This window comes from Hyaena hyaena, unplaced genomic scaffold (genome assembly GCF_003009895.1).
Source record: "Hyaena hyaena isolate Hyena2069 unplaced genomic scaffold, ASM300989v1 scaffold_7, whole genome shotgun sequence".
NCBI classification, from domain to species: domain Eukaryota; kingdom Metazoa; phylum Chordata; class Mammalia; order Carnivora; family Hyaenidae; genus Hyaena; species Hyaena hyaena.
This window is the reverse complement of record NW_024080639.1, coordinates 4,840,004-4,867,106: the sequence shown is the minus strand read 5'-3', so window position 1 is coordinate 4,867,106 and position 27,103 is coordinate 4,840,004. Positions and strand designations below refer to the sequence as shown.

The 27,103-nt window shown below is 49.9% G+C and overlaps 1 protein-coding gene across 3 annotated transcripts in view; it reads right to left on the bottom strand.

Annotated features, from left to right (window-relative positions):
* Positions 1 to 3,063, bottom strand: part of BRD7 (bromodomain containing 7) — a 36,644-nt gene extending 33,581 nt beyond the window's left edge. For all 3 annotated transcript variants that reach the window (XM_039241846.1, XM_039241855.1, XM_039241864.1), the window contains exons 1-2: positions 2,787 to 3,063; positions 2,114 to 2,322 (exon numbers count right to left, since the gene is read on the bottom strand). In XM_039241846.1, coding sequence (XP_039097777.1) covers positions 2,114 to 2,322; positions 2,787 to 2,835 — 258 coding nt within the window. In that variant the 5' untranslated portion in view covers positions 2,836 to 3,063. The remainder of the gene's footprint in view (positions 1 to 2,113; positions 2,323 to 2,786) is intronic.
* Positions 3,064 to 27,103: the final 24,040 nt, after the last annotated feature.

The window sequence follows — 27,103 nt, the reverse complement described above, 5'->3', positions numbered from 1 at the left end:
ATACTGCATAGAAAAATTAAGAACAGGGTGCTATTAAAACAAGGACAACTAGGGGCGCCTGCATGATTCAGCTGGTGAAGTGTCGGACTTCAGCTCAGGTCACGATGTCACATTTCACGAGTTCGAGTCTCACATGGGGCCTGCTGCTGTCAGCGCAGAGCCTGCTTCAGATCCTCTGTTCCCCTCTCTCTCTGCCCCTCCCTCTGCTCACGCTTGCTCTCTCAAAAATGAATAAACATTTATTTTTCAAAAAAGGACAATTAGAGAATAAGATGGTTTCAAAATTCTAGGAGATGGTAATTTTCCATCTAGAATTCCATGCTGGGTCAAGCCATCAATCTATAGGACTACACGATGGTAGAATAAAGATATTCCAACACGTAAGGACTTACAAAAACCCACCTCCTACGGATGCTTTCTTTCCTAAGGTTCCTAGAGGTAAGAATCCACCAGAGCAAGGGAACAACTCAGGAAGACACGGGATCCAGGAGAGAGGCAGAGGAGGGTCCCAGAAAGCCTGGAGGACTGGTCCAGACCAGAGCAGGAGGGCACAGAGGCCTCCCAAACGGACGTCTCAAGAGAAAGGGAACCGTCTGGTCATGTGAAAACAGAAATCAGATGGGTTTTATGCCTCTGTCAGTTTGGGACGATTTGGTACACAAACAGATGAAAGCAACTAACAAGAGGTCAAGTTCAGCCCTGTATTTACTACAGTTGTCACCACGGAAAAATAATTGAACACTGAATACTGACCTAACCAACAATTGTGATGATATACCTACGCGGGGGACAGAGGAAGGGAACCCGGGGGAGTGAAGCAGTATTAGACTGCTAACTTAAATTCTCATCCTCTGTAACGTATGAATAAAAGATGTACTGATAAGTCAGGAAACAACGTAAACTACAATTAAAAATGGAGACAAATATCCAAAGGAAAAAACTAAAAAGTTTTGGAAGTAAAACTCTAGGCTGGAGCAGCTGACGGCTTTTGTGGTAAAAGCCCTGAAGTACTCTTGACTTTTAAAAACTATGTTCATTGGGGCACCTGGGTGGCTCAGTAGGTTAAGCGTCCGACTTTGGCTCAGGCCATGGTCTCATGGTTCGTGGGTTCAAGCCCCGCGTCAGGCTCTGTGCTGACAGTTCAGAGCCTGGAGCCTGTTTCAGATTCTGTGTCTCCCTCTCTCTCTGCCCCTCCCCCCACTAGCAAACACTCTCTCTAAAATAAACATTAAAACAATTTTTTTAAATCACATGCACGTAGCTTTTATAATTAGAAAAAGAATACATTAGTTTTATATGTTGTCACAGTCTAGCCAAAGGCAATTAATAACTGAGGCAGAAAATAACATACTTAAGAAATTCTAAATAGAGTCTCTAAGATTTAGTGACTTATCAGTGTAATCACATGGACTAGAACACCTCTATTATATATATATAAACATAAAAATATTACAAAACTAATTTACGGAGATCGATCTTCAAGATGCAGTAGCTGATTTATGAAATCACTCAGGGACATGTTAAATCTGGGAAGACGTCTAGGCTAATTCCGGGTACGGCTGCGGAGCCTGCGAACCAAGACAGCGGCGACTCCCCCCAAACTCCTTTTTTCTATTAACTGCAGATGCTTAGGAAGATGCTGGTTTTTATCGCTGGGGTCCTATCCCTTAATGGCGTCTGATCGGGTTTTCTCTTCAACGGACTTGAGTTCTAAGGCGAGAGCTGGCCCTTATATACCTGGCATTTCAGTACTTACTTGGAACAAAACCTGAACCCCAGCACGTCTCACGCACATTTGAAAGGACCGTTCTGGGTAGGGGTGAGGCTGCTGCTAGACCGAGAGGCCGCTGTCCGACACCGCTGTGAAAACCAGGCCTCAGCTGCTCCCTCACCTGCTGTGAGTGTAACTAAGCGCAAATCAACCAAGAGCTGCTGAGACTGGCAGATGATTCACGTTTCTAGGCTGCCCTGCTCTTCCTCAAAACCAGACAGACCTTCCAGGCGTTTCGGCGCCTCCCTAGACACAGACTAGAGTTGGGGGGGTGCAGCAGGAGGCGGGAACTGCAGCCGAGCGGCACCCCCAGGCAAGCTGGCGCCCCGCAACCTCGCTTACCTTGACTCGTCTCCGTTTCCTCCCCTTTTCTTCCCCTGGAATCTGCTTCTCTCCTTTCTTCCTCTTTTTCCGCTTTCTGTCCTTGTGTTTGTCATGATCGTTCTTGTCCTCGAAGAGGCTGGAGTCGTGGCCCGAGCTGCCCGTGGAGAGCTCAGTGACTTCGTTCCCTCCGACTTTGAGGACCAGCTTCAAGGGCTTCTCTACATACTCTTAAACAAAAGGAGGGAGCCCGATTACCGGCGGGCCGCGCTGGGGAGCACCCACAGGGCAGAGGCGCCGCGCGGGCAGGGGGAGAAGGGGGACCACGGCCTGGGAGGCTCTGGGCGCGCAGTGGGCGCCCCGCGAAGCACCTGTTGACTGACGGAAACTCGCCGAGCGGGGACCCCGAACGCTGCGGGCCTCTGGGGGCCGTCTCACACCTCTGCACAAGGGCCCCGCGGGGATCCGGGGGGCCCGGGTTCGAATGCCGCCCCCGCCTTGGGGGCGCGGGTGGGGGTGTGCGCGGCCTCCGGCGGGCCGCGCCCCCTTCGCGGGTCCCCGGCCTGCCCGTGGGAGGTGCGGCCCTCGGCCCGCTCCGGGAGCTCGAGGGTGGTCTCGAAGGAGCGAGGACTCCCTCTCCCACGCCCCCGAGCCGCCGCGGGCTCGCCGCCCCCCGCCGCGGCCCGCGCCTCACCCTCGTAGAGGTGTTTGTCCGACTTGTGCTTCTTGTGCTTCTTGCCCATGTCCGACCGGGCCCCGGTGCCCGCCCCCCGCGCCAGGCCCAGGCCGTGCGGCGCCGCTTCCGGTCCGGGCCAGGCGAGCGGAGGGCGGGAGCGGGGCCCGCGAGACCCCGCGCCGCGAGGCAGGGGGGCGGCGCGCGCCGGGCGGCGCGAGGCCACTCACGAGAAGACGGCGCGCGAGACCCGGCCGGAGCCCGAGAGCGGCGGCGGGGCGGCGAGCGGCCGGCGCTGAGGCGGGAGAGAGGGTCCGCGGCGCGCGCAGGGTGCTGCTGGTTGCCCGTGGCGGCCCCTGGCGGCTGGAGGTGGCGCTGCAGCCCGCGGGCCTGGGGGGCGGGGCCGGGGGCGGGGCCCACGGCTCAGAGTCCTCCTTCCCTCTGCTCTCTGGTCTTTCTCCCTCCCTTCCTGTCCGTTCTCTCTTTTTGGCTCTTCTCCCTTCCCTCTCTGTCTTTCTTCCCTCCCTCCTTTCTCTCTCTTTCTGTCTCTGTCCGCTTCTCCCTCCCTGTCTCTGTCTCTCTCTCTCTCTTTCCCTCTTCTTACCTCTCTTCTCCCCTTTCTCCCTTCTCTCCTTTCTTTCATCTCCCTGAGCCTGAGACTCAGCCTGATTGTCGTCTCTCCCTCCCTCCCTCCCTCTCTGTCCCGCTTTCCCTTCCTCTTTTGCTGTTTTCAGTCTCGTTGTCTCTCTGTCTCTCTCTCCCTCTCTTCCTCTGTTTCTGTGTGTCTGCCTGTGTTTTCATCTCTCCCTCCTTTCCTCTCTGTCGCTGTGTCCCTTTCTCTTCCCTCTCTCCCTTCCTTCCCTCTCTCTTCCCTCTTCTCCCCCTCTCTTTCTCTTTCCCTCCATCCTCCCACCTCTCATCCTTTTCTTTTTTTTCTTCCTTTTCTTTTCTTTGTATCATCCTTCCCACTTCCCTGACTTCGTGCTTCTATCCCTCTACCCTTTGTTTATGTCTTCCTTTAACAATATGTATGGGATCCTGTACTGGATGCCAGATCTAGCAAACCCAGGACACTGGGAACTGAAGGATTCTAATCTTAAAAACAAAAAACAAACAAGAAAAAAAAAACCCAAAACCAAACAAAAACAAAAAACCCCCAAAACCCACCAAACTTATGTGCTGGTATGTAAAGGCCTCCCAAACTGTAACGAAAACAACATCAAGCTGAGAGTGTCGTTGGTAAGATCCATATATGGAAATAAATGTTGACATCTGGATGAAAAGGCTCCAGTAGCCCTGAAGTGGATTGTTTTAGTTTTATGTTTCTCTCTATTGTTTGATTTTTTTTTCATGTGCATGTTAAATTTTTAATAAATGAAAAGAAAGATACAATTTAGAAAAGTACAGAAAATATATCAGCTCTTACCAAGTGAGGGTCCAGACTAACGCCATTGCTCTGTACATGGACGTCTACTCCTTCATGATGTTTTAAGTCTTTCTCACTCACTCTTATCCTCAGGTGCTGAGCCCTACGGGAGAGATGTTGTTCACATTTCTGTTTGTTGCCATTTACCCAAATATAGTATTAAGATGTATTTAAAAGAGCACATCTAGGGACTTTGGCTGCAGGGAAACAAAATAATGTTGATAATTTTCTATATGACAGCATCGTAAGATAGGAAGTGCAGAAACATTTTGCAGATGGAGGAATGGATGCCCAGAGAAGTGAAGTAGGTCACCAGTGAATGGTAGAGCCTAGACTCAAATTCAGGTTTTTCTAATTTGAACCACAAGCTCTTTTTCCATGTGAATAAGGTGAAGGATGTCTTGAGGGACTCTACTTTGAACCTTATAATGTCCTGTGTATTTTCAGATAAACCCATGATCACAGCCTTCCCTCAAGAAAGGCAAAAGTCATTTATGCATTAGTAAGAATTTGGACCTCTGGATCACGTCTCCCAGGAAGATTTGTAGCTTTAGCTTGAACTCCCAATGGCAAAATGCTAGACTTCTAGTTCAGGACCCTATGGTTGGAGTGTGACAGATACCAAGTTTGAGTTATTTCAAGTAAATAAAAAGATTTCAAGTAAAAAGGTTTTCAACTAAAGCTTGAAGATGGGAACCAGGGATTTGATACTGTCTGATTTCTCTCTCTCTCTCTCTCTGTCTGTCGTGTTTCTGTGTATATAGGGCTCCACCTTTCCCCCTCTCTATATGGCTAAAAACATGGTTACCAGCAGCTGCTTCCTGAATAACTGGGAAAATAGCCTCTTCTCTGATAGCTTCACCCAGGAAGAAATGCCAGAGAAAGGCTCTGATTGGCTTAGGTTGGGTTATGTGTCTTAAGGGCCAGGGAATGGGAGATTGATCCAGCTTGGATACCCAGTCCACCCCGATGGCCAAGAGGAGTTAGTCTGTGACTATCAGGCCTCACCAGATCCCCATGGTTAGCCTCGAACAAAGGAAGTTTGTGTCTGTTGCCTTCCTGGCCATCTGTGAGGTGGAGTCAGAGTCTGGGAAGGGGGTTGTGCTGGGGAAGGTAACTTGACTGCTCTGAGATCAAGCTGCCACCATTGCCCACTAAGTATAGGGCAAAGCTTGGTTCAGCTTTTCAGCCATTGGCCGGAATCTTTTTGCTTTAACTCCCCGTGCGGGTCTGGCTTCCAGGGTGGCGTGCCTCACTCCAGTCTGAACCTGTGAGTTTACCTCTTCGCACCTCATCACCCGGTGTGCTTCCGCAGGGAAGGGTCTGGTCTCATTCCCTTTGTTTCCATAGCACCCGGCACAGTGACCACTACTTTGCAAATACCCCTCAGAGCTAGCTCGCTCTGTGTGTATGTGTGTGTGTGTGTGTGTGTTTATGTGTCTGTGTCTGTCTGTCTGTCTTTTTTCTTTTCTCTGACCAGCCTGGAATGGAGCGAAAAGGGCCTAGTTAACTTATTCCCACTATGGAGCTGAGTAATTGCCCTCCTCCCCTCAACAGAGATCGTACACAGGTTCCCAAAGTGTTCACAGCAGTGAAAAACGTGTAAGGGCCTGAAATGGCAAACATCTCACAGAAACTCCTGGGAGACGGTCCCCCTGGTTTCCCCACTTTGTAAATTCCCAGCCCCAGGACAGTGCCGGGTACATAAAAGGCCCCAGAAAATGCCAGCTGAACTGAACCTTGCTGTGTAGTCCAGACTCCAAAGTGAGCCCTGAAGACTCCTGCCTCCTGGAGTCTATGTTTTCCAGTTGTGCATGGACAGACCTAGAGACTTGTTTCTAGGCGTTAGGATGTGGCAAAGGTGATGAGATGTCTCTTCCGTGTTTCAGTTACTTAAGCTTATGACTTCTGTCTTGCTAGCCAACTGCACTGCCATCTTGGCCCGCATGTTTCAAGGAAGAAGGGCGCCATGTTGGAGAGGCTCATGTGCAAGGGACTGGGGGCAGGCTCCAGCCAACACTCAGCAAGGCAGCCCTTGAGCCATTGACCCTGCCAACAACGACCTGAACTTCAAATGGAATCCTTCCTCCACAGGGCATTCAGATGAGCCCTCAGCCCTGCCTCACACCTTGATTGCAGCCTCCAAGAGACTCTGAAGCAGAAGACACAGGTAAGCTATGGTCAGACTTCTGGCCCACAGAAACAACTGTGAAATAATAAATGTGTGTTTACTTAAACCATTCAGTTTTAAGGGAATTTGTTATACAGCAATTGATAGCATATACAAATATTATCCCAAATACGGAACTTTCTGAGCTTGCTGCCTATCTCAATAAGAAGGACTTAAGTGAGAGTAAAGGAACAAATGTCTGTGTGTGGTACTTGCCTAGAGTGTTGCACACACTACTTATCCCTTTTTCTCCTTTTCCTAGCCTGGTGAGAGGAACATTTTTGTCTGTGTCCCAGTGAGGAAACTGGAGCCTGAAGAAGTCAAGTGGCTTATCCAAGGTCACACAGCTTGCCTCTCTAGGATCTGAATCCATGCCTGCCTACCTCCACACCCTACCTTCTAACCACAAGGCTGCACTGCTCTTTGAAAAGAGGGCCAGAAACCTCCCAACTTTCTTCCTGCATGTTTGGAATAGCATCAGATGGAAACAAATGCCACAAGAGGATACACATGCTTGTATGAACTTGTTGGAAGGGATGTTTGTGCATCGGAAGGATCAGAAGAGAAGTTAAAGAGTGGAGATCGTTGTTATTTGCTGCTTATGGATTTCTGGGGTCCCATGAGGCTAAATGAACAAAGGGAACCCGAACACTGAAAAGTGACTGCTGTGCTGATGGAACAGTGCTCTGATGGAGAAACTTCGGGTTTCGTGATACCTGGGCACCGGTGCTTCTGGCCTGGGCTGTGTGGGGAGGCTTCATGGCAGAAGCTAGCTGTCCCCCATAAGGCGATGGGGACCTTTCTCTTGTGCATCCTTACTGGCTGTAGAGGAAGAGGACAGTCTTGGGAGAGACAAGGCTGACTCTGTGCCTTGCTTAGTCCCACACAGTACCCTCCTTCATCTGTGGGCCTCTGTCATGCCCCTCGCAGTCTGTTTTGCTGCAGCCTTAGTGGAGGCTAAACAGGGGTCTCGTCTTTCCGAGGTGGACTGACCTGACATGTTTTACCAGGTCCCTAGGACACAGCCCCCAAAGGTCTGGGGGCGAATAACTGCCATCCCACCTGTTGACCATCTGTTGCCCACCCACCGCCAGCCCGCACCCTTGTTCAGGGTCCTCCCCGCAGCCCCCAGAGGAGGGTGTAGGGTGTCCATCTTAAAGAGGCGGGAGCTGTGGCCACATCGAGACCAGACAGGAACCAGCTACATTACATAGCGAGTGGGCGGGAGTCAGAACTGGAAGCCAGGCCTCCCAACACTTGGACCAAAGTAACTCCCTGCAGCTCGGGAGGGGGGTGGCCTGGCTCCTCTGTCCTGAGCTCACGCTTTCCAGCTGTGTGACCTCGAGCACAGCACTTCACCCCTCTGCACCTCAGTCGCCCCTCCTGGACAAGGGCAAGGGAATCAGGCCCGCCGCTTCGTAAAGTGGTTGTAAGGACGAAAGAAGATAATGTGGTCAAAACGCCAAGGGTAAGACCACGTGTAGAGTAAGGGCTCGATACGTGCCAGCTGCTGATGTTACCTTTTAAAAATTTTGTGATTCTTGGGGTGCTGGGGTGGATCAGTCAGTTAAGTGTCCCACTTCTGCTCAGGTCATGATCTTGAGGTTCATGAGTTGGAGCCCCGCATCGGGCTCTGTGCTGACAGCTCAAAGCCTGGAGCTTGCTTTGGGTTCTGTGTCTCCCTCTCTCTCTGCCCCTCTCCAGCTTGTACTCTGTCTCTCTCTCTCTCCCTCTCAAAAATAAATAAAACATTTAAAAAAATTTTTAATTTTGTGATTCTTTGCAAACATACTTGAGGTGATGTCATTTCTCTGGTCAAACTGTCTCATGGCTCCTCATCACTCAGAGTCAAAGCCAAATCCTTACCTTGACTTTCAGGCCTGATCTGCCCCGTTATCTCTCCAGGCCACTTCCTGCCCCCATCAGAGGCCGGCTGCCCGGTCCTCCTCACTGGCTTCTGATGCACCGGCTTCTGCCCCAGGACCTTGGCCTCTGCTCTTCCCGGTGCCCAGAGCATTCTCGCCTCAGCTCCTAGCCTGGCTCCTGCCCTAGTGTCTTCTGGTCTCCCGATGACTGCTTCAGAGAAGCTTCCAGATCAGAGATCTACAGCGGCACCTCCTGACTCCTTACCTTGAGTGGCTTTGTTTCTCTTAATAATACCGCGCAGGGCCACTGGCCTCATGTTATGTGTCTGTTATGTGTCTGTGTGCGTGTTTGTCAACTGTCTCCCCCCAGAAGACTCCCGACTCCCTGAGGACATGAATGGGGCCTCTGTCACTCATGGTTGTGTTGCCCGTGCCTAGCACGGAGCCAGGCTCAGCACAGGCCCTCAAGAAATATGTTTTGGATGAATGAATAAATGAATGAATAAATATTTATTCTGTTTTATGAAGATAATGCCCTCCTACTTTCTTCCTCTGAGAGTCTTTTGGTTGGGGAAAGGAGGTGACTGGTGGCCTCCCAGTCTGAGGAGGAGGAGGAGGAGAGAGGCAGTGAGGAAGGCTGGCCACTGGGGGGGGTGGCTTTCCCAGGAAATGGCCTCTGCTCCGCTCTCTAGGGCCAGACCCGTCTGCAGAGGACTTGTTGCCCAGGGGGTGTGAGGCTGTGGCGGGGCCGGGCCCTTAGTGGCCCAGGCCCCGGAGGCGAGCCCGGCGTCCCCTACATCTGGGCCCAGAACTTGGGCGCCTGTGGGGAGGGAGCTCGGGGAGGCCCAGTGGACGGCCTGGAGTAGAGTGGGCCTCCCGTGGTTGGGCAGCCCTGGGAGGCCCAGTGGAGACTCTTCACAGGCCCCACAGATGAAAGAGGCTTCCTGGGAACTGACCCCATGATCCCGTCAGGCTGAAAGCCCTGAGCATCAGGGGCTCCGGAGAGCCCCCACCGCTGCCCCGCCGTGTTCCTCAGAGCACCCCCCCCCCCACTGTGAGGCAGGCCGAGGAACTCCCAAGGCCAGCTGTCCCGGCTACTTGCTTCTCTTGTCTTCCTTTGTAGGAGCTCCCAGCCTTCCGTGAGGGGTGGGCAGACCCAGCCGTGGGCACCAGTGCGGTTGGCGTGAGGGTCGAGGCAAGGGAGGAGGACAAAGGCTTCTCGCACCATGAAGGGCTCCCCAAGTGTGCAAGGACAGAAAGGGGGTGGGAAAGAGCCGGCTCTCCCAGGTACTCTGGGGGAGCCCTGCCCTCTGTCCCAGGGGGACGGGAGAGAGGAGGCATCCCCCGAGCCCAGGCCCCCAGCAGCTGCAGCCGGCGCCCCAGTTTGGCAGCGCGGGCAGCTGGCCTGGCACCAGCCTGTGAGCGCTGTGCAGAGGGGCCCCGAGGGGGCCGAGGCTGCCTCGTCAGGGCAGCTCTTTGGAGATGCAGTGGCCTGAGGTGATTCCCTGTGACAGGCTGTTGACAGTGCGGCTTCCAGGGTTGCTCACGATCACAGGTGGTGCCGCCCCAGCTGTCTGCCTCTGAGTGAACAAAAGAGAGGCAGCAGATGGCAGCTGTCCGTGTGGTGATCCTGTACCCCGCTCCCCCCATGGCCTCGGCGCTGTTTGCTGGAGGGCAGTGAGTCCAAGCCACGGTGCCCATTGCGGATGACCGCAAACGTCATTTGGACTCAGATGCTGCCAGACAGAGAGCAACTTGGAGCCCCTGATCAAGCATCTTCCTCCCTCCCTCCCACACCTTCCCTTCCAGCCTCCCTGCCTCACTTCCTTCCCAGCCTCCCTGCCTCCCTGCCTCCCTTCATCCTATTTCCTTGAGGGCCCACTTTTTTTTTTTAATGCTTATTTATTTTTGAGAGAAAGAGAGAGAGAACAAGCAGGGGAAGGGGCAGAGAGAGAGAGAGAGAGAGGAAGTCATATAGAATCCAAAACAAGCCACGGGTTCTGAGCTGAGGCTGGAACCCACTAACTGTGAGATCATGACCTGAGCTGAAGTCAGATGCTTAACCAACTGAACCATGCAGGCGCCCCAAAAGATAAATTTTTAGAGAAGTATTAGGTTCACAGAAAAATGAGGGAAAGACACGTAAACTTCCCATATACCCCACCCCGTGCCTCCACACGTACATAGCCTCCTCCATTATTAATATCCCCGACTGAAGTGTACCTGTGTTACAATTGATGAACCTGCATTGACACATTACCCGAAGTTCACAGTTCACATTAGAGTTCACTCTTGGTGTTGTGCATTCTATGAGTTTAGACAAATATAATGACATGTATCCATTATTACATCATCAAACAGAATATTTTTACTCCCCTAAAAATTCCCTATGCTCCGTCTTTTCAGGTATTTCCCCCACCCCAGCCCCTGGCAACCGCTAATTTTTTTTGCTGTCTCCATAATTTTGCCTTTTCCAAAATGTCATATGCTTGGAGTCACATAGGATAGAGCCTTCTCAGATTGGTTTCTTTCTGTTAATAATATGCATTTAAGATTCTTTCACATCTTTTCATGGCCTGGTAACTCATTTCTTTTTAGCGCTGAATAATATTCCATTTTCTGGATCACCACATTGGATCACCACATTGTCTGGATTATCCATTCCCCTACTGAAGAACATCTTGGTTGCTTCCAAGGTTGGGTAAACATGTACAAAGTTATTATAAATATCCATGTGCAAGTTTTTGTGTGGACATAAGTTTTCAAGTCCTTTGGATAAACACCAAGGAACATGATCGCTGGATTGGATGGCGAGAGTATGTTTAGTGCCTCTGAGCGAGCAAAAGAAATATTACAACACTAAATATGTTTAGTGTTGTAAGAAGCTTTACCTGTAATGAACGAAAGTCCTTGTTGCTCCGTGTCCTCACCAGCATTTGGTTTTGTCAATTTTGGCCATTTTAATAGGTGTGTAGTGGTACCTGACTATTGTTTTAGTTCACATTTCTCTGAGGACGTATGACATGGAGCATCTTTTCATATATTTATGTGCCATCTGTGTGTCTCCTTTAGTGAGGTGTCTGCTAAAGCCTTTGGACCATTTTTATTTATTTTTTATTTTTTTATTATTTTTTAAAATATTTTTATTTATTTCTAGGAGAGAGAGAGACAGCGTGAGCAGGGGAGGGTCAGAGAGAGAGGGAGATACAGACTCTGAAATTGGCTCCAGGCTCTGAGCTGACAGTCAGCACAGAGCCCAACGTGGGGCTCGAACCCACGAACCGCGAGATCATGACCTAAGCGAAAGTCGGACACTTAACCGACTAAGCCACCCAGGCGCCTCTTTGGACCATTTTTAAATCCAGTTGTTTTCTTATTATTGAGTTTTAAGTTTCTTTGTATATTTTGAATAACAGTCCTTTATCAGATAAGCCTTCAGCAAATATTTTCTCCTAGTTGGTAGCTCATCTTTTCATTCTCTTTATTGTGACTCACAGATCAGAAGTTTTTAATTTTAATGAAGTCCGGCTTGTCAATTATTTCTCTCATGAATTTGTGTGCCTTTTGGATTGTATCAAAAAAGTCATCGCCATACCCAAGGTCATCTAGATGTTCTCCCATGTTGTCTTCCAGTTTTATACTTTCTCATTTTACCTTTAGGTCTGTGATCCGCTGTGAGTTAATTTTTGGGAAGACTGTAAAGCCTGTGTCCTGATGCATTTTTTTATGTTAAGATGTTCAGTTGTTCCAGCACCATTTGTTGAAAAGACTACGTTTGTTCCATTAGGTTGCCTTTATTCCTTTGTCAAAAATAGTTGACTATATTTATATGGATCTATTTCTGGACTCTCTATTCTGCTCCATTGATCTATTTGTCTATTCTTTTGCCAATACTCCATTGATCTATTTGTCTATTCTTTTTTTTAGTTTATTTATTTTTGAGAGAGAGAGAGCATGCGTGAGCACAAGCAAGGGAAGGGCAGAGAGAGAGAGGGAGACATAGAATCCAAAGCAGGCTCCAGGCTCTGAGCTGTCAGTGCAGAGCCCAACATGGAGCTTGAACTCACGAGTTGTGAGATCATGACCCGAGCTGAAGTGAAATGCTTAACCGACTGAGCCACCCAGGTGTCCCAACCACACTGTCTTAATTACTCTAGCTTTTTAGTAAGTTTTTTGAAGTTGAGTAGTGTCAGTCCTCCAAATTTGTTCTTTTTCAGTATTGTGTTGGCTATTCTGGGTCTTTGGCCTCTCTATGTAAGCTTTAGAATGTTTGTTTATACCCACAAAATAAATTTCTGGATTTTGATTTAGATTGCACTGGTTAGGTAGATCAAGTTGGGAAGAACTGACATCATGACAATATTGAATCTTCCAATCAGTGACCATGGAATATCTCTGTTTATTTAGTTCTCTAATTCCTTCCATCAGAGTTTTATAGCTTTCCTCATGTAGATTTGGTAGATTTATACCTAAGTATTTCACTTCTTGGGGTGATGATATAAATGATATTATGTTTTTAATGTCAAATTCCACTTGTTCATTGATGGCTTATAGAAAAATAATTGGCTTTTGTATATTAACCTTGTATCCTGAAAACTTGCTATAATCACTTATTATTCCTTTTTTTTTTTTTAGTTTTTGATTCTTTCAGATTTTCTACATAGATGATCTGCAAACAAAGACAATTTCTTCCTTCCCAAGCTGTATTTTCTTTACTTGTCTTATTACATTGGCTAGAACTTCCAGTATGATGTTGAAAAGAAGTGGTGAGAAGGGATATTCTTGCCTTGTACCTGGTTTTAGAAGGAATGTTTTGAGTTTCTCACCATTGAGAATGCTGTTAGCTAGCTGTAGGTTTTTTTCTTTTTAATTAGGTATTCTTTATCAAGATAAAGAAGTTCCCCTCTATTCCTACTTTCCTGAAAGTTTTTTAAAATCATGAATCAGTGTTGGATTTTGTCAAGTGCTTTTTCTACTTCTCTTGATATGATCGTGTTATTTTTTTTCTTTAGCCTGCTGATCCAGTGAATTATGTTAAGTGATTTTTGATTGTTAACTAGCCTTGTAACCTTGGATAAATCTCACCCAGTTATAGAATATAATTCTTTTATACATTATGGGATTCTATTTGCTAACATTTTGTTAAGGATCTTTGTACCTATGTTCATGAGAAATACTAGTCTTTAGTTTTCTTATAACGTCTTTGTCTGGTTTTCGTGTTAGGGTAATGCTGGCCTCAAAGGATGAGTTAGGAAGTAGTACCTCTGCTTCTATTCTCTGAGATTGTAGAGAATTCATATAATTTCTTTCTTAAATGTTTTATAGATTTCACCAGTGAACCCCTCTGGGACTTGTGCTTTCTCTTTTGGAAGGTTATTATTTATTTATTTAATTTCTTTAATAGATAAGGTCCTATCAGATTGTCTATTTCTTCTTGTGTGAGTTTGGCAAATTGTGTCTTTCAAGGAATTTGTCCATTTCATCTAGGTTATCAAATTTGTAGGCATAAAATTGTTCACAGTATTTCTTTATTGTCTTTTTAATGTCCATAGGATCTGTAGTGGTGTCCTTTTTTTCATTTCTGATATTAGAAATTTCTGTCCTTGCTTTTTTTCCCCTTAACTTGGCTAGAGGCTTATTGATTTTATTGATCTTTTCAAAGAACCAACTTTTGTTTTCATTGATTTTCTTTTTTTAAAAAACTTTTTAAATGCTTATTTGTTCATTTTGAGAAAGAGAGAACAAGTGGAGGAGGGGCAGAGAGAAGGAGAGACAGAATCCCAAGTAGACTCCACAAGATCAGCACAGCCCAATGCAGGCCTTGAACTTACAAACCGTGAGATCATGACCTGAGCCAATGTGAAGAGTCAGGCACCCAACCGGCTGAACCACCCAGGCACCCCTCATTGATTTTCTTTATTGATTTCCTATATAACCAATTTTTATACCTTGGAAACAAATAAATCAAAATTTGAGTCTTCATTGATTCTAAACGTAAATGTTAAAACTTATAACTGAAAAGATAAAACACATTTGCACTAACAAAACTCTGCTTTTGTCTCTTATACACAGGAGCTCTGTTTATGACTTTGAAACTACAAGTTGCTAAGAATCTTTGAAAACCAATGATACACTCTATAGAGGCCCTTCCATGACTCTGTGATTCAGTTCAATAAAACACTGTTGTAATCAGATGTTTTAAAAAACTATCCATCTTTTGGTAAACCATAAAGTCATACAGATCTGTCAGGTTTGGGTGTGTGGTTGGATAAAATCATCTGGAAGACAATACAGGGTAAGAACACAGCACTGGAATTCAGGATGTCTGGTTCTCACCCTTGTTTGCTCAGCCTCCATGTGACAGAATGCTTCTGTTTGGTGTATCTAAAACCCACCTCTAATGAGACTGAGCTTCAGATAATGCTACCTTCAGGGGCTCAAATGATGCCACAAGATTCATGCTTTCTCTGTCTTTTGGCTCTGCTTCCTCTGCAGTTGTCCTATTTTCAGACAGGCTATGATGGCTCCAGGCTGACATCCTCATAGATCCCAGTTCAGAGAAAATAGAATGTTTCTTTCCCTAGTGGTCCAGCAAAAAGTCATAAGGCTATTTGACTGAGCCAATTTAGCTCTTGTGCCGACTCTGAACCAGTCAGCATGAAAGGGTGGGGGTGGGGTGGGGTTGGCCATGATGGTGGTAGAATTCTACGACAAGCCAAATCTCCTCTAGCCCTGGAGCTTGAGTGGGAGGCTTGTGCCACCAAACCATGTGGCCTAAGTTGAGGTCCCCAAGAGAACTTAAGATGCTGTTACCACAGGCTTGGTGAATGAATGGTGGATAGTAAAAACAGTTTCTAAACTCGGTTCTCTAGCTGCCTTGAGGGGACTTCAGTTTTGAGGACCCAAGGAGAGAACGATGTGTACAGTGGGAGGACGAGTAAGTGTTCTGGAATGGACAGAGCCCGGAGGCACAGTGCTGTGTAAACTTGGCCGGCAGGCAGTACCTGGCTGAATAAAAACACACAGTGCTTAACAAACACAACAGGCTTCACAAAATGTGAACTCTTGCCCCTTGTGAGACCGGTCACCAACAAAGGGCTGACAGAGAAGCTCTTTCTGACTAATCACATTCTGGTTGGCCTGGTTGACTCTTGGCCTGCTCATCCGAGAGGCAAATGTGCCCATTTGCTTGGGGAAATGCCACCAGGGAAGCTCTTTCTGCCTATTTCTCTTCTGTGATCTTGTCTTTCAGGGTCCAGTAGGGATCAGGCTTGGAACTGCTGACACCGTTGGCCCCATGAGAAAATGTGTGAGGCTCAGCCGGATCTATTTATCCCAAAGTTTACAATGTCACTGAGTCATTCGCACTTGGAACTGCTGATGGTTTGTTGTAATTGTTTAGCCCTCCATGTAGGTAATTCAGAAGGTGCTGATTGATGAATGGCCATCCCTTTCTGGTTTCTGAGGCAGAGAAAGGAAAAACAGAAGTTTCGCCTTTATTCAAGAGGGAAAAGCTTGGAGTGGGGGACGCAGTTTTCTCCTTCATCCTTGCCTGTTGAGCTTTCACTTGGGGCAAAGTCCCCTCCTCCAAGGCTTTCTAGATGCCCCCATTATGAGGAAATAGCCACCTGTCTGTGTGCCCTTGACATTGACTTAGCAAGAGCTGCCATGTCTTCCGACTTCCACTCTGCCCCACTCTCAGTCCATTCTCCCCATGAGAGCCAAAGTGACCTTTATGAATGTGGATTAGACTGAACCATTGCCCTGTTCACAACCCTTCTGGTCTCCCTTTACACTCAGATAAAACCTGAGCTTTTGTCCTTCCCTGGGTCCTCCTCCCTGATTCATCTTGCAGCATGATCCACTTTGTCTTATTACACTCCAGAAATAATTTTCCTAATTTTAGTCCCTTGAACATGCCACACTTTTCTACCATGCAGGACCTCCCTACAGGCTGTTCCTTTATTCTGGAATGCCATTCATATGGCTGGCTCCTTCTCATCTTTTCCCACCTCGTAAAGGTAACTCCCAAACCCTGCTTAAATGAGTCTCCTTTTAGTTCCTCTCATAGCGCTTTGTACTTTTCCCGTTTACTTTAAATTTTTTAAAAAATTTATTTATTTTTGAGAGAGACAGTGCAAATGGGGGAGGGCCTGAGAGAGAGGGAGACACAGAATCTGAAGCAGGCTCCAGGCTCTGAGCTGTCAGCACAGAGTCTGACGCGGGGCTTAAACTCACGAACTGCGAGATCATGCCCCAAGCCAAAGTTGGACGCTCAACCAACTGAGCCACCCAGGTGCCCCTTTCTGTTTCCTTTAAACATCACCTTTGCAATTACATATTTGTTTATTATCAGTCTCCCCATTAGACTGAGTTTCATGAAGGCAAGAGCTGTGTCTATTTTTTTAAAAAGTTTATTTTAAGAGAGAGATAGAATGCAAGCACAAGAAGGTCAGAGAGAGAGAGACAGACAGACAGACAGAGAACCCCAAGCAGACTCCGCACCGTTATCACAGAGCCTGATGAGCTCGATCCCATAAACTGCAAGATCATGACCTGAACCAAAATCAAGAATTGGATGCTTAACCGACTGAGCCAGCTAGGCACCCCGAGCTGTGTCTATTTTTCTGTTGTGTTCACTGCTATATCCTCTGCACCTGGCACTGAGCATGTAGATAACACATTTTTGATTGGGGGATTGAAGTTCGCTCTTGTGGGAGTCAAGACTTACTTCCGTGTTTTTCTTTCTGGCCAAGACTGATTTCTTCTCCCAAGAGGGGAGTAGAGGTGGGGGGTAGTGTCACACATACCTCTGTCTCCCTCAAAGCACTTAGCATAGTGTTTAGCCCACAGTGGGGGCCCCGTGGGGGTGGCTGAATGAATTCACATTACAGATACCCTTCCTCTCCTCTCTGCACAGCCAGCCACTCCTGGAAGAGGCATAAATAGCGACCTAGGGGACGAGACTTCAGAGTTGCCAACCCACCGCAAATCTAACACTGACTCTTCTGGTGGTGTGTTGTGGTCCCTGTGGTCCCTGACAGGCTCTAAGACTCATCTTCCAAGATGCGGCACATCTGAACTGCCCTTGAGCCCACATTCTCACTTCAAGAGATACTCATTAAACAAAGAGTGGCTGTGTTAGGGTCCATGGGGGCCTCAGACAAGAACAAGACACAGCCCCCGACCTCAGGAGGCCCAGGGTTTAGTAGAACAGTTGCATAGCTTCCCCCTTTCCAGTTGCACAGCCTTGGACCCACTACTTAAAACTTCTCCAAAGTTTTGGTTTCCTCATCTATAAAATGGTGTAAAAAAAATGTACCAACATCATTGCTGGTATTTTAGTGAGTTGATGCATGGAAAGTGCTTAGCACAGGGTTGGGCTTCATAAGGCTTGGCAGTTAAGTATAGCAGTAGGTACCTGCTATAGGTTGGGACAGGAGTCACCTAACTGCAGCCCTCTGACCACCTCCTGTTTACGATCATCTCTAGGCAAGCCTGCCCTCTGGTGGTAATAATGCAGAATGACCACCTGGCCTCAGCCCCTGCCTGTTCTGCCCAGACTTGGCTTTTTGCCTGTCTGGTCCGTGACATTTCCCAGACCTTCCTCTTTCACCAGGTTCCCAAGGCTGCCCTTCCTAGTCAACAGGGTTCTCAGGTTGCCCAGGGTTGTGGCAAGTCAGGACAAAAGCCTCAGCGTTCAGTGGTTGCAGACGCCCATCTGGCACCAAGTTCCCTCTTTTTCCGTGAACAGCATCCTGAGGTCCCTCTCCCCGACGTGCCCCAGGCCTGCCAACGGCGACGGCATCACACCTGCCAGGGCAAGAGACTAGTTCAGGAGTGGTCATGTGACCCACGCCGGCCAATGGCCCTATCGCAGCTGGTAGGGCCAGTGATTGGCTCAGGGGTAGGCATGTGACTGGGGCCTGGCCAATGAGAATGTCATAGCCTTGGTTTAGTGATTGGCACTGGAGTGGACGGGTAACTGAGGATTGATTTTGCCGGGAAGTTTTGGTGAGGTGGTGTCTCCCGAGGTTGCTAAGCTGTGATGTGTCAGCCTAGAGCTGTTGGGGCCTGAGACTAAAGGCAACGTGGGAAAAGCAGGGCCTACAGCAAGTCTTCTGGTGACTGACAATACTGGGGTTTCTGGATCCTCAGCCTCTTACGCTTTTCAATCCAGTGGGAGAATAAACTCCCCTTTGAGTTGAGCTACTTTGAACTGGATTTCTGTTACTTGCACCTCAGTCTACACAAAGTGCGTGCGCACATGCACACACACACACACACACACACACACACACACACACACACTTCAGTACTTACGGAGCACTCCTGCTCTGGGAACAGAGCACTGCCTGTTCCCAGAGCATAGAGAGCTGACCTGGGCTCCCCTCAGGAGTCTCAGGAATGGGGGTAACAAGGCAGGCTCCTTGCTCAGATGCTTTTAAGCAGGGTCCGAGCAGCTACGTAATCTGTGGGGTCCAGAGTAAAACGAAAATGCGGGATCCTTTGTTTAAAATTTTTAAGAATTTCAAGATGATCACTGCAGAGCACTAAGCTAAGCGTGAATGCCCACGCAACTGCACAGGTGGCTTGCTCATAAAGCCAGCCCTGGTTCTCAGCCTGCGGCCATTTAGGCCTTGATATGAGGAAACTGCCACAAAAGCCACTGGGAAATCATTGCAGTGTAAGTTGTTCTAAGGGGCTGGCTCCTTAGAAATAGACTATCTGTCATGGACCCAGATTTGAAAACTGCTCACCAGGGCAAGACCCTTGAAGGGAGCTGGCAGTGAATGGAAGATGGTACTACACGCCTGTGGTCCCTTGCTAGAAGGAAGAAAGTTATTGGGACTGCAAATATCTCAAGTGTGGGCATGCGTGTATCTGGGAGCAGAGGGAAGAGGTGCTGGTTGGTCTCCCTGTCAGTTTTGAGGAGGAGGGAATGGGAGATGGGGATCCACGTTTTGTAAAAAGAAGAGTCAGAAGCCCAAGAAGCTTGTCAGGAGGCTTGGTGGTGTCTCTGCAACCAGAAAGACCTGGGACTGACTTCCACTTCGACCAGTCAGTGACCTTGGGCAAGTTACTTGACCTCTCTGAGTACAGTTTCATGGAATGGAAAATGGCAGTGATATTACCCTCAATGGGTTTGCGGTGAGCACAGGGTGAGATCATGTCTATGAAAACACCCTTTATAAACTAAACTAATAAAAATATAACCACAACCCATCAATTCTAGGATGGGCTTTTTTTTTTTTTGAATTTCATATTTCTGAAATTGGGATGAATTGTAATCATGGTATAACATTATTTAATTGGCAGCTTCTCATTTTCCTTGGTGGCTCACAAAATAATCGTGTGTTGCAACCCTTGGCATCTCGTGAGCAGATTTGGTGAACTTGTAGCTGAAATAGTAGTCGCTGTCCTTTCTCCCCCGCGGCTACCCTTGCCTGTGAGCGCTCAGAGAACAGAAGTGCCACCTTTTCCTGTGCGCCTCCCCGGAGCCTGGACGATGTCTGGTGCAAGTTCACTGCTCCTCTAGTGCTTTATACTCTAATAAGGACAAGTGGCCAGCTAAAAGGTTCGGCTGGAAGGACCTTTGACCAGCCAAATGCAACCTTCTCACCTTCCACTTAATTTGTCAGCTTGGGCACAAGGGGTGGTCATTTGCAGCCCAGCACCCATTGGCCTTATTTCTGAGAGCTGCTGTGGTCCACTCTCATTCATTTGGGTAAAGTACAAGGGAACACCTCCTCACCGCCCCATCATGCCTCTGCCTCACCATCTCAGTGCTCCAGACTGATTCAGCTGGCATAGGACATCCCTCTGGCGTCAGTGATAGGACCAGGGACAAACACAATCCAATCAGAGACTTGGAGAAACAATGAGATTTTTGCTGGTGTGACGGCCCCTGTCGGTGCCCCGACCGTAGCGCTCTTGGCATTTGCCCTCTCCATGAACACTGGCTGAGATTCCAGCTGCCAGTCCTTGGGGCTCTTCCGGAGGGCTCTCTCAGGCTGCTGGAGCCCTCTGTGTTCACACAGGCGGTGGGGCAGGGTGTCAGGGAGTCAGTGCCACCAAGGAACAGCCAGGGCTGCCACCAAGGGGAGGCGAGTGAGGTGCGTAGTGTGCAGAATGTCAGGAGTCCTAGATCCCATCCTGGAGCAGCCCTCAACCAGGGGCTGGTGGATAAATGTCCCTGATCCCCCTTGGGGTGCATGCTTGACCCCGTCTCTCACAGCTCCCCGGTGAGATCAGGCTCCGGCCGCCCACAGAGATAACTGGCTCCATTACACACTCTTTATTGGCTCAATTCCCTTCCCTGGCTCACTTCCCCATTCGCTACCAGTGTTTCCTGTGATCGTGTCCCAGCAAACCACTCGTCCTCAAATCTTTGTCTCAGTCTTTGCTTCCGGGAGAGCCCAAACCAAGCCCCAAGGACCCCTCCTGTTGGCTGTGTTTAAGGGAGGGTTCCCCTCCAGGAGCTGCGAGCAGCTGTCTCGCTAGCCGTGAGGGGCAAACCCTCCGAGCTGGCATGGAGGAGAGCGGGACTGAGAGATGGCAGGTGATGCGATTTTAATGAAGTTTTGCTCAAAGCCTCATACACCACAGTTTAGACAATTTATGAGATGCCCCAGTAGGTCTCTCTGCGCAACAGTATTTTATCTCCTGCAGCCTCACGACAGGATTAGTGTCTTTTGGGAGTCATCATTCTGGAAGTCGTTCCAGTCGGGTGGGGAATTGTAAAGAAAAAGTAGAAAGCGGTGCACGCATGTTGGTAGGGTGGGATGTGATGTGCATGTGTGGCCTGTGTGTGTGTGTGTGTGTGTGTGTGTAGGTGTGTTTGTGCTTCTTGGCCAAACTCATCTCACAGGCTCCAAAGTCAGGAGACGCAGTACAGCGTTGGCTAGTGGGAAGTCATGTGGGCACCCAAAACCGGGCACTGGAGGCCTGCTCCCCAGCTCTCATCCCTTTTCGTCTTTCAGGAACCTTCTCTCTCATCTCTGCTGTTCTCAGTCACTCGCCCCTTTCTCCTTCCTCCGCTCTTTGCGTCCCAATGTGATCCTCAAACCACTCGCCCTGACAGCCTGACCCCAGTGCAAAGTCTCCATAGAGAGCCTGATAGGCCCTGCGCAACTGCCAATAGATAAAGTTTCCTTACACCAGGTCCTACCCCTCGTCCAATCAGCTGTGGCCGTGGTGCTGGGGGCGGGGCCTGGGGGAGAGCGGCCAATGAAATATCCTCAACGGCTCCGCCCCCTGCAGGTGTCTGCTCCAGGAGCCTGAGGCTAGAGTGTGGGAGGGAAGATAACAATGGTAAGAAGAGCCAGTAGTGACAGAGCAGACACGGGACACCTGTTACCTCTCTTGTAATAACATTTTATGGAAGTATAACAAGCGCACAGACCCTAAGTGTACAGCTCAGTATATATATTACGTCTTTTAGTTCTCACAGCAACCTCTGGACACGGGTATGGTCACTGTCCCCTCCAAGGAATCGGCATGAAAAGAGGCTCAGGGAAGTCCATCTCTTCTAACGAGCGAATCTAGGGTTTGAATCCAGGCAGTTCAGTCCTCGGATCCGAGTGCATCACCACCACCGTATACTGCTCGTGTCACAGGTCACCTTCAGGGATGGACAGAAGAACCCGTGTCCATGCGCATCGACAGGGAGACGAACCGGGTGACGTTGACTTCCAAAGTGCGTAGGGTGCTAGGTGCAAGAGTTACAGCCTGGCTCTTCCCTCTTGGCCATCCCTCCCCCTGCCCCTCCGGGTCACTTGGTGCCTTCCTCTGCTTTTCCCGGGCAGCACGGGCGCAGCTGGAGGCAGCCTCTGGGAACCACCACGAGGCTTTATGATGTGCAGATGGTGTTTCCGCCGAGCCCCTCGCTTTTTATGTCAGTGGCCTCTGGGAGCTGGGCCAGCCCAGATGTCCCTGATCGTGAGAAAGCCTCCCCTGGCAAAGGCTGGCACACGATGCCAGGGATGGGGGCCTCAGGCCAGCTCTGGCTTGGATTCTCTGGTGAGGGGGCTTGGCCGGATGTTTGTGAGGCAATGAGTCTGTCGTTTGTGTCCAGCCCTGTGGATTCGGATGGTGTGTCTGCAGAGCCAGGAATATCACTTCTGAGTCTACAAACAGATAGAGATACTGCACAGCTAGCTTTTCAAAGGGACTCTACATTGATCTCTTTTTCCCATATATGTTGTTTTATCTGACTCTCAAGCTATCTGTGGCTACAGACTGCCTCTCCCATCAGAGGAGGTGCCCTTCTGGGACAGGAACAACCCCTCCCTTCCGCACTCCCCCTTCGGTGATAGACTGGTCCGAGATCAAGAGCCGCGTGTCTCCTCCATCAGACTGGGAATTCTACAATCAGAGATAAATGTGTCTCCCCTATCAAACTAAGACTCACCAGTATCAAGGAAAATGAGACTCTGCTATTTGTCCTCAGACTGGAAGTTCCCCAAATCAGGAAATTAGGACTCTCCCATCAGATTGGAGACTTCAAGGTTGAGAACTATGTCTGTCTCTTCAGTCAGGCTGAAAACTCCCCAGGGATGAGATGGGTGTCTTCCCCACCAGACCAGGAGCTCCTTGAGAATGGAAGCATGTTATCTCTTCATTTCTCTTTTCCCCGAGTGTTCGACAAGCCTCTGACTCCAGAAGACACCTGCTGCAGGAGAGAGGTCTGCTGATAATCCTGGGGGTGGAGAGTCCAGCCTGGACTCGGCAGAGCTGCCCTTGGCTCAACCACCTGTGAAGGGTGAAGTCAGTGTCAGCCAAAGTGGGTTCTACGATGCACGGGTGAGGACAACCAACTAGGAGATTTATGGGCACCTGGAAAGTGTCCATCTTGGACTTACAGGAGAACCCAGATTCTGGCTCAGGGCTTGCTCCTTTACAAGAGCTCAGTGATGATGGCCAAATGAATGAGTGAGTAAGTGGGTGAATGAATGAATAAATGAATGAGAGGGTGAATGAAGATGTGGTTCCAGCCCTTGAGAAGCTCACTTTCTACAAGGGAAGGACTGAAGCTCACTTCTTTTGTGTGCGTCTGTGTGTTGGACAGAATTTTCGGCTCTTTCATATATATTGCCCTCAACACAAGCCTAGAGGATAAATTCTGTTTTCAACACCCTGTCAATGAGGAAATTGGGGCTCAGAGAGGAAAAGTGACCTCTTCAAGGTCCCACAGCTGGTGGATAAGACAGCTGGGATTTGAACCGAGATGCTTTGATTTCCAAATGTGTGCCTCCTTCCTGAAAAAATTATTGCCATTCAATTTCAGAGTTACCCAAGACAGATGTGGGTGAAGTGGCATACGAGCTGAGGGAGAAGGAAGCTCAGAAAGGCTTCAAGGCAGGAGTGACATTGGGGATGGGTTTTGAAGCATGAGTAGGAGTTCACCAGACACTGAGGAAAGGAGAGATGACTCTGGAAGGCTCCCTTCAGGGTTTGGTGAGCAGGATGCCCACTCCTACATGCGCTCACCTATGGCCCTACATCTGCAAGAGCGGGGCATTCTCTCTCTCTTTGGGAGGACACACAGATGGAAGCCTCACCTCATGTTGGCACATCACTGCAAAGGTGCCGGGAAGTCTCTGCTGTGAACCTCCCACCCTGGCGCCAGCCGTGCTCTTCACAGGAAGGAAGGGTGGGGGGCCAGCTGTGATGGAAAGGAAACTGAGGCGTTTCCTCTTTGGACCCTCTGAGAGGGGCCGGACAGTGGAGGAAGAGCTGGGACCCCGGTCCTGCATCTGGCTGGGGGGAGGGGGCAGAGGAAGATGGGGATAGGTGAATTGTCCCCCCGGCCTGTGACCAATGGCCATCTTTCTCTGGTTTAGAAAGCTGACACTGATCTATCATATCCCCTGTGAACATGGACATCCCTTAGGTATCTTTTCTGGGTCTGGTGTTTGAGAACAGGCAGGTGTTACATTCTCCTGGGTGTGAGTGCAGAGTAGGTTTTCAAGAGATACTTGGTTGCTGGCCCACAGTCAGACTCTGTGAGCTCATCATTTTGTTAAAACTGGATAGAATCAAGTTTAGCTCTTAGTTGAGCTCACCGCAGTCCGATGAGAAGCACAGATTCAAGGAGGTCAGAAAGAAGGAGCAGGCCTTCTTGACCTGTGGCTTTTAAATTGCATGTGTGTTTTAATCAGCAGAGCCTTAAAAAAATCCTGGAGATTTTACCTGAAGCTCAATGGGTGTAACAGACGAAAACTCTGTTTGCAGGACCTCAGAGTAGTACCTGCCCAGCTCCCTCCTGACTTCCCCTTGCCCCCCTCAGGAATGTTCATGGAACCCCAATTCTCCCCATCACTTGAGTATCTCTGGTGTATTCCAACTCCTGAACTTCACCATGAGGACAACCGAGGCACTGAGAGGGGAGCGTGAGGTCACAGCGGTAGTAGGTGTGTGTGTGTGTGTGTGTGTGTGTGTGTGTGTGTCCCTCAGATTCCTGCACTGAAACTCAGTTTGTGGGAGGATGTTTGTTCATTTGAAGTGCTGGTTCTGGAACCATCTCCTCCAGACTCCCATCTAGGCCAGAAGAGTGCCCGTGACCCCAGGCTTTGGCTCTGGACCCTACTCCCCAACAGGGTAAGAGAGACTCTGCCCATGTGGGTAGACTCAGTCTCTTTTGCAGGAGGGCAAACTGAGGTCCAGCAAGGGCCAGACTCCAGGTTACGTGGGGGTCAGGCGGGGTGTTAGTGGAGGCCTGGGTTCAGAGCTGTTTTTTGGTTCTGTCCCTCCTAGACCTTTGTGTGTCCCACCATCAGTCAGAAGGGAGACCCTCCCACGGGCCCTGGCAGACAGCCATCTGCCCGGGCCTTGCCCAGGAGGAAGCTGTGAGAAGCAGGTTCCGATATGGAAGGTGCCAGGGCGTTACTAACAGGCTGTCGGTTGCAATTAGGACAGCGGCCTTTCATCTCCCTGCTGCTCCCCTCCTGCTCAGGACAGCCTCGCATCAGCTTTCCGCCCTGACTCCGTCTGGCCCGTGTCAGGCGCCCCTCCCAAGATGGGACAGCAGGCAGGGGCCGGGCCGGGCCGGGCAGCCCTCGCTGTAAATCATGGCCAGGGCCCGCCTCTGTATCCAACTGTTGAGTTTCCCCAGGGCCCACCTCCAGCAGCCTTCGCTGCACCCCTCAACGCCCCCGGGAGCTGCCGGGCCCCTCTCGGAGCCTCGGTCTGGAAGGCCCTGTCCGTTTCAGCGAGGCCTGCCCGAGATTACCTAAGGTGTTCTGGTGACTTCTGAGGGCCTTGCATGAAAGATAACGCCCAAATCAACAAATCTGCCATTGTGGCTTTGAAGAGCCAGTCTCAATCACTTTATTTTGTCTTTATGTCAGGTTTGCCAGATGGCTTGGGTCTTTCTGAGGCCCTGTACCGAGGGGGCGCAGAGAGAACTGGTACAGCTTCAAAGCTCCTTTTTAATCTTTAGCAACATCACAGCGGCTGGGAAACTGCCTGGGTTCCCACAAGTCTCTCCCACAAAAGAGGCGCGGCCGAGGCTCTAATGAAAGCCAGATAAAGGGATGGCTGGAATCAGAAACAGAGGGAAAAGAGCAGTCGTTAGTCTTTCTTGTAGCTGTTTCAAAAGAAATTCTAAGACAAATTATGGCTTTGGGTGTTTTTCTAAAAGGACTGACAGAGAGAGGAGCCGGAGGAGGATGCTTTGACCCCTCGGCACCCTTCCTCGTGCATAAAAGGCACAGGAGACTGAACAAAAGGCCGAAATACAACAATAAACTTTCAGCGTGCGCGCGTGGGGATGAAAGCCTCGCTGGCATAATTATGGGCGAGGGTGCGCGGGAGCGGGCGGGTGGCTTTACCTTGCCGCCAGCGCTATTAATGATGCGGCTCCCTCCTTTTTCTTCTCTGGAAGGGGTGCCTTTGGTTTTCTGGGCCGGGAGGGGGGTGGAGGGGGCGGCGCTGCGCCACGAGGCGGACACCAGGCACAGCATCGCTCCCAAGCGCCCTCCCTGGCTGCCAACCGCAGGGCACTCGTGAGAAGGAGGCCAGCGTGCCCGCGGGTCATCCTCCCTCCCCACCCGGCCCCCTGCGGGCTTCTCGGCCGTCTCTTGGGATCTGGGGAGGGTTTTCTGACCTGGCGTTCTAGGCCTCCACTCACTCTCTCTTACAGACCTAGGAAGTCAGGGGTGCGGAGGCCGTGTCTGTTTCACGCACTGTCTTAACCCCCGGCCTGGTGCCGCCGTGTCTCCGGTATCGGGCCACCAGCCGCTCTCACCTCATGTCTCACCTCTTATTTCTGAGGATGGCTGGTCAGCTCCGTGCGAGGCCCGGCGGGCATGCGACAGCCACGGTTTGCTAAAAGGAGGGGGGACATTGGACAGGATAGGGCGCCATTCCGGGAGAGGGTAGGGTGGACAGCTGGGGGAGGCTGAGCGGCCTCCTTTTGAGAGCGCCCTGGCTCTGAAGGCTGGGGACATCAGAGTCCCAGGACCGCAGAGCGCCGGCCCCGAAAGGGCCCCTCACCGTGAAGGCGGTAGACTGAGGTCTTCGGAGGGGAAGAGGTTAACCCAGGTCACACAGCTGGTTGGGGACAAAGCCAGACCTCAAGGTCATGTTCCACGGGAGGTATCAGATAGTCTGAGGGAAGAGGGGTTTTGTGTGATGTGGGGCGGGAAGAGAATCCAGATCCCATGGGGAGAGATGGACGGGGTCTGTCATGTGTCCCTCTGCCTTCTCCTTTTGCCACCTTGCAGGGCTCAATGGCCACGGGCTTTGGGCTGTGGAGCCCTGGCAGGAAGGTATTTCTGGGGCCCTCTAAGCATCGGGCCCAGTGCCCAAAGTGGGGTGGAGTGAGGGGTATTGCCCATGGGCATCTGTCTTCACTCGCTTCATCCCTGGAGGC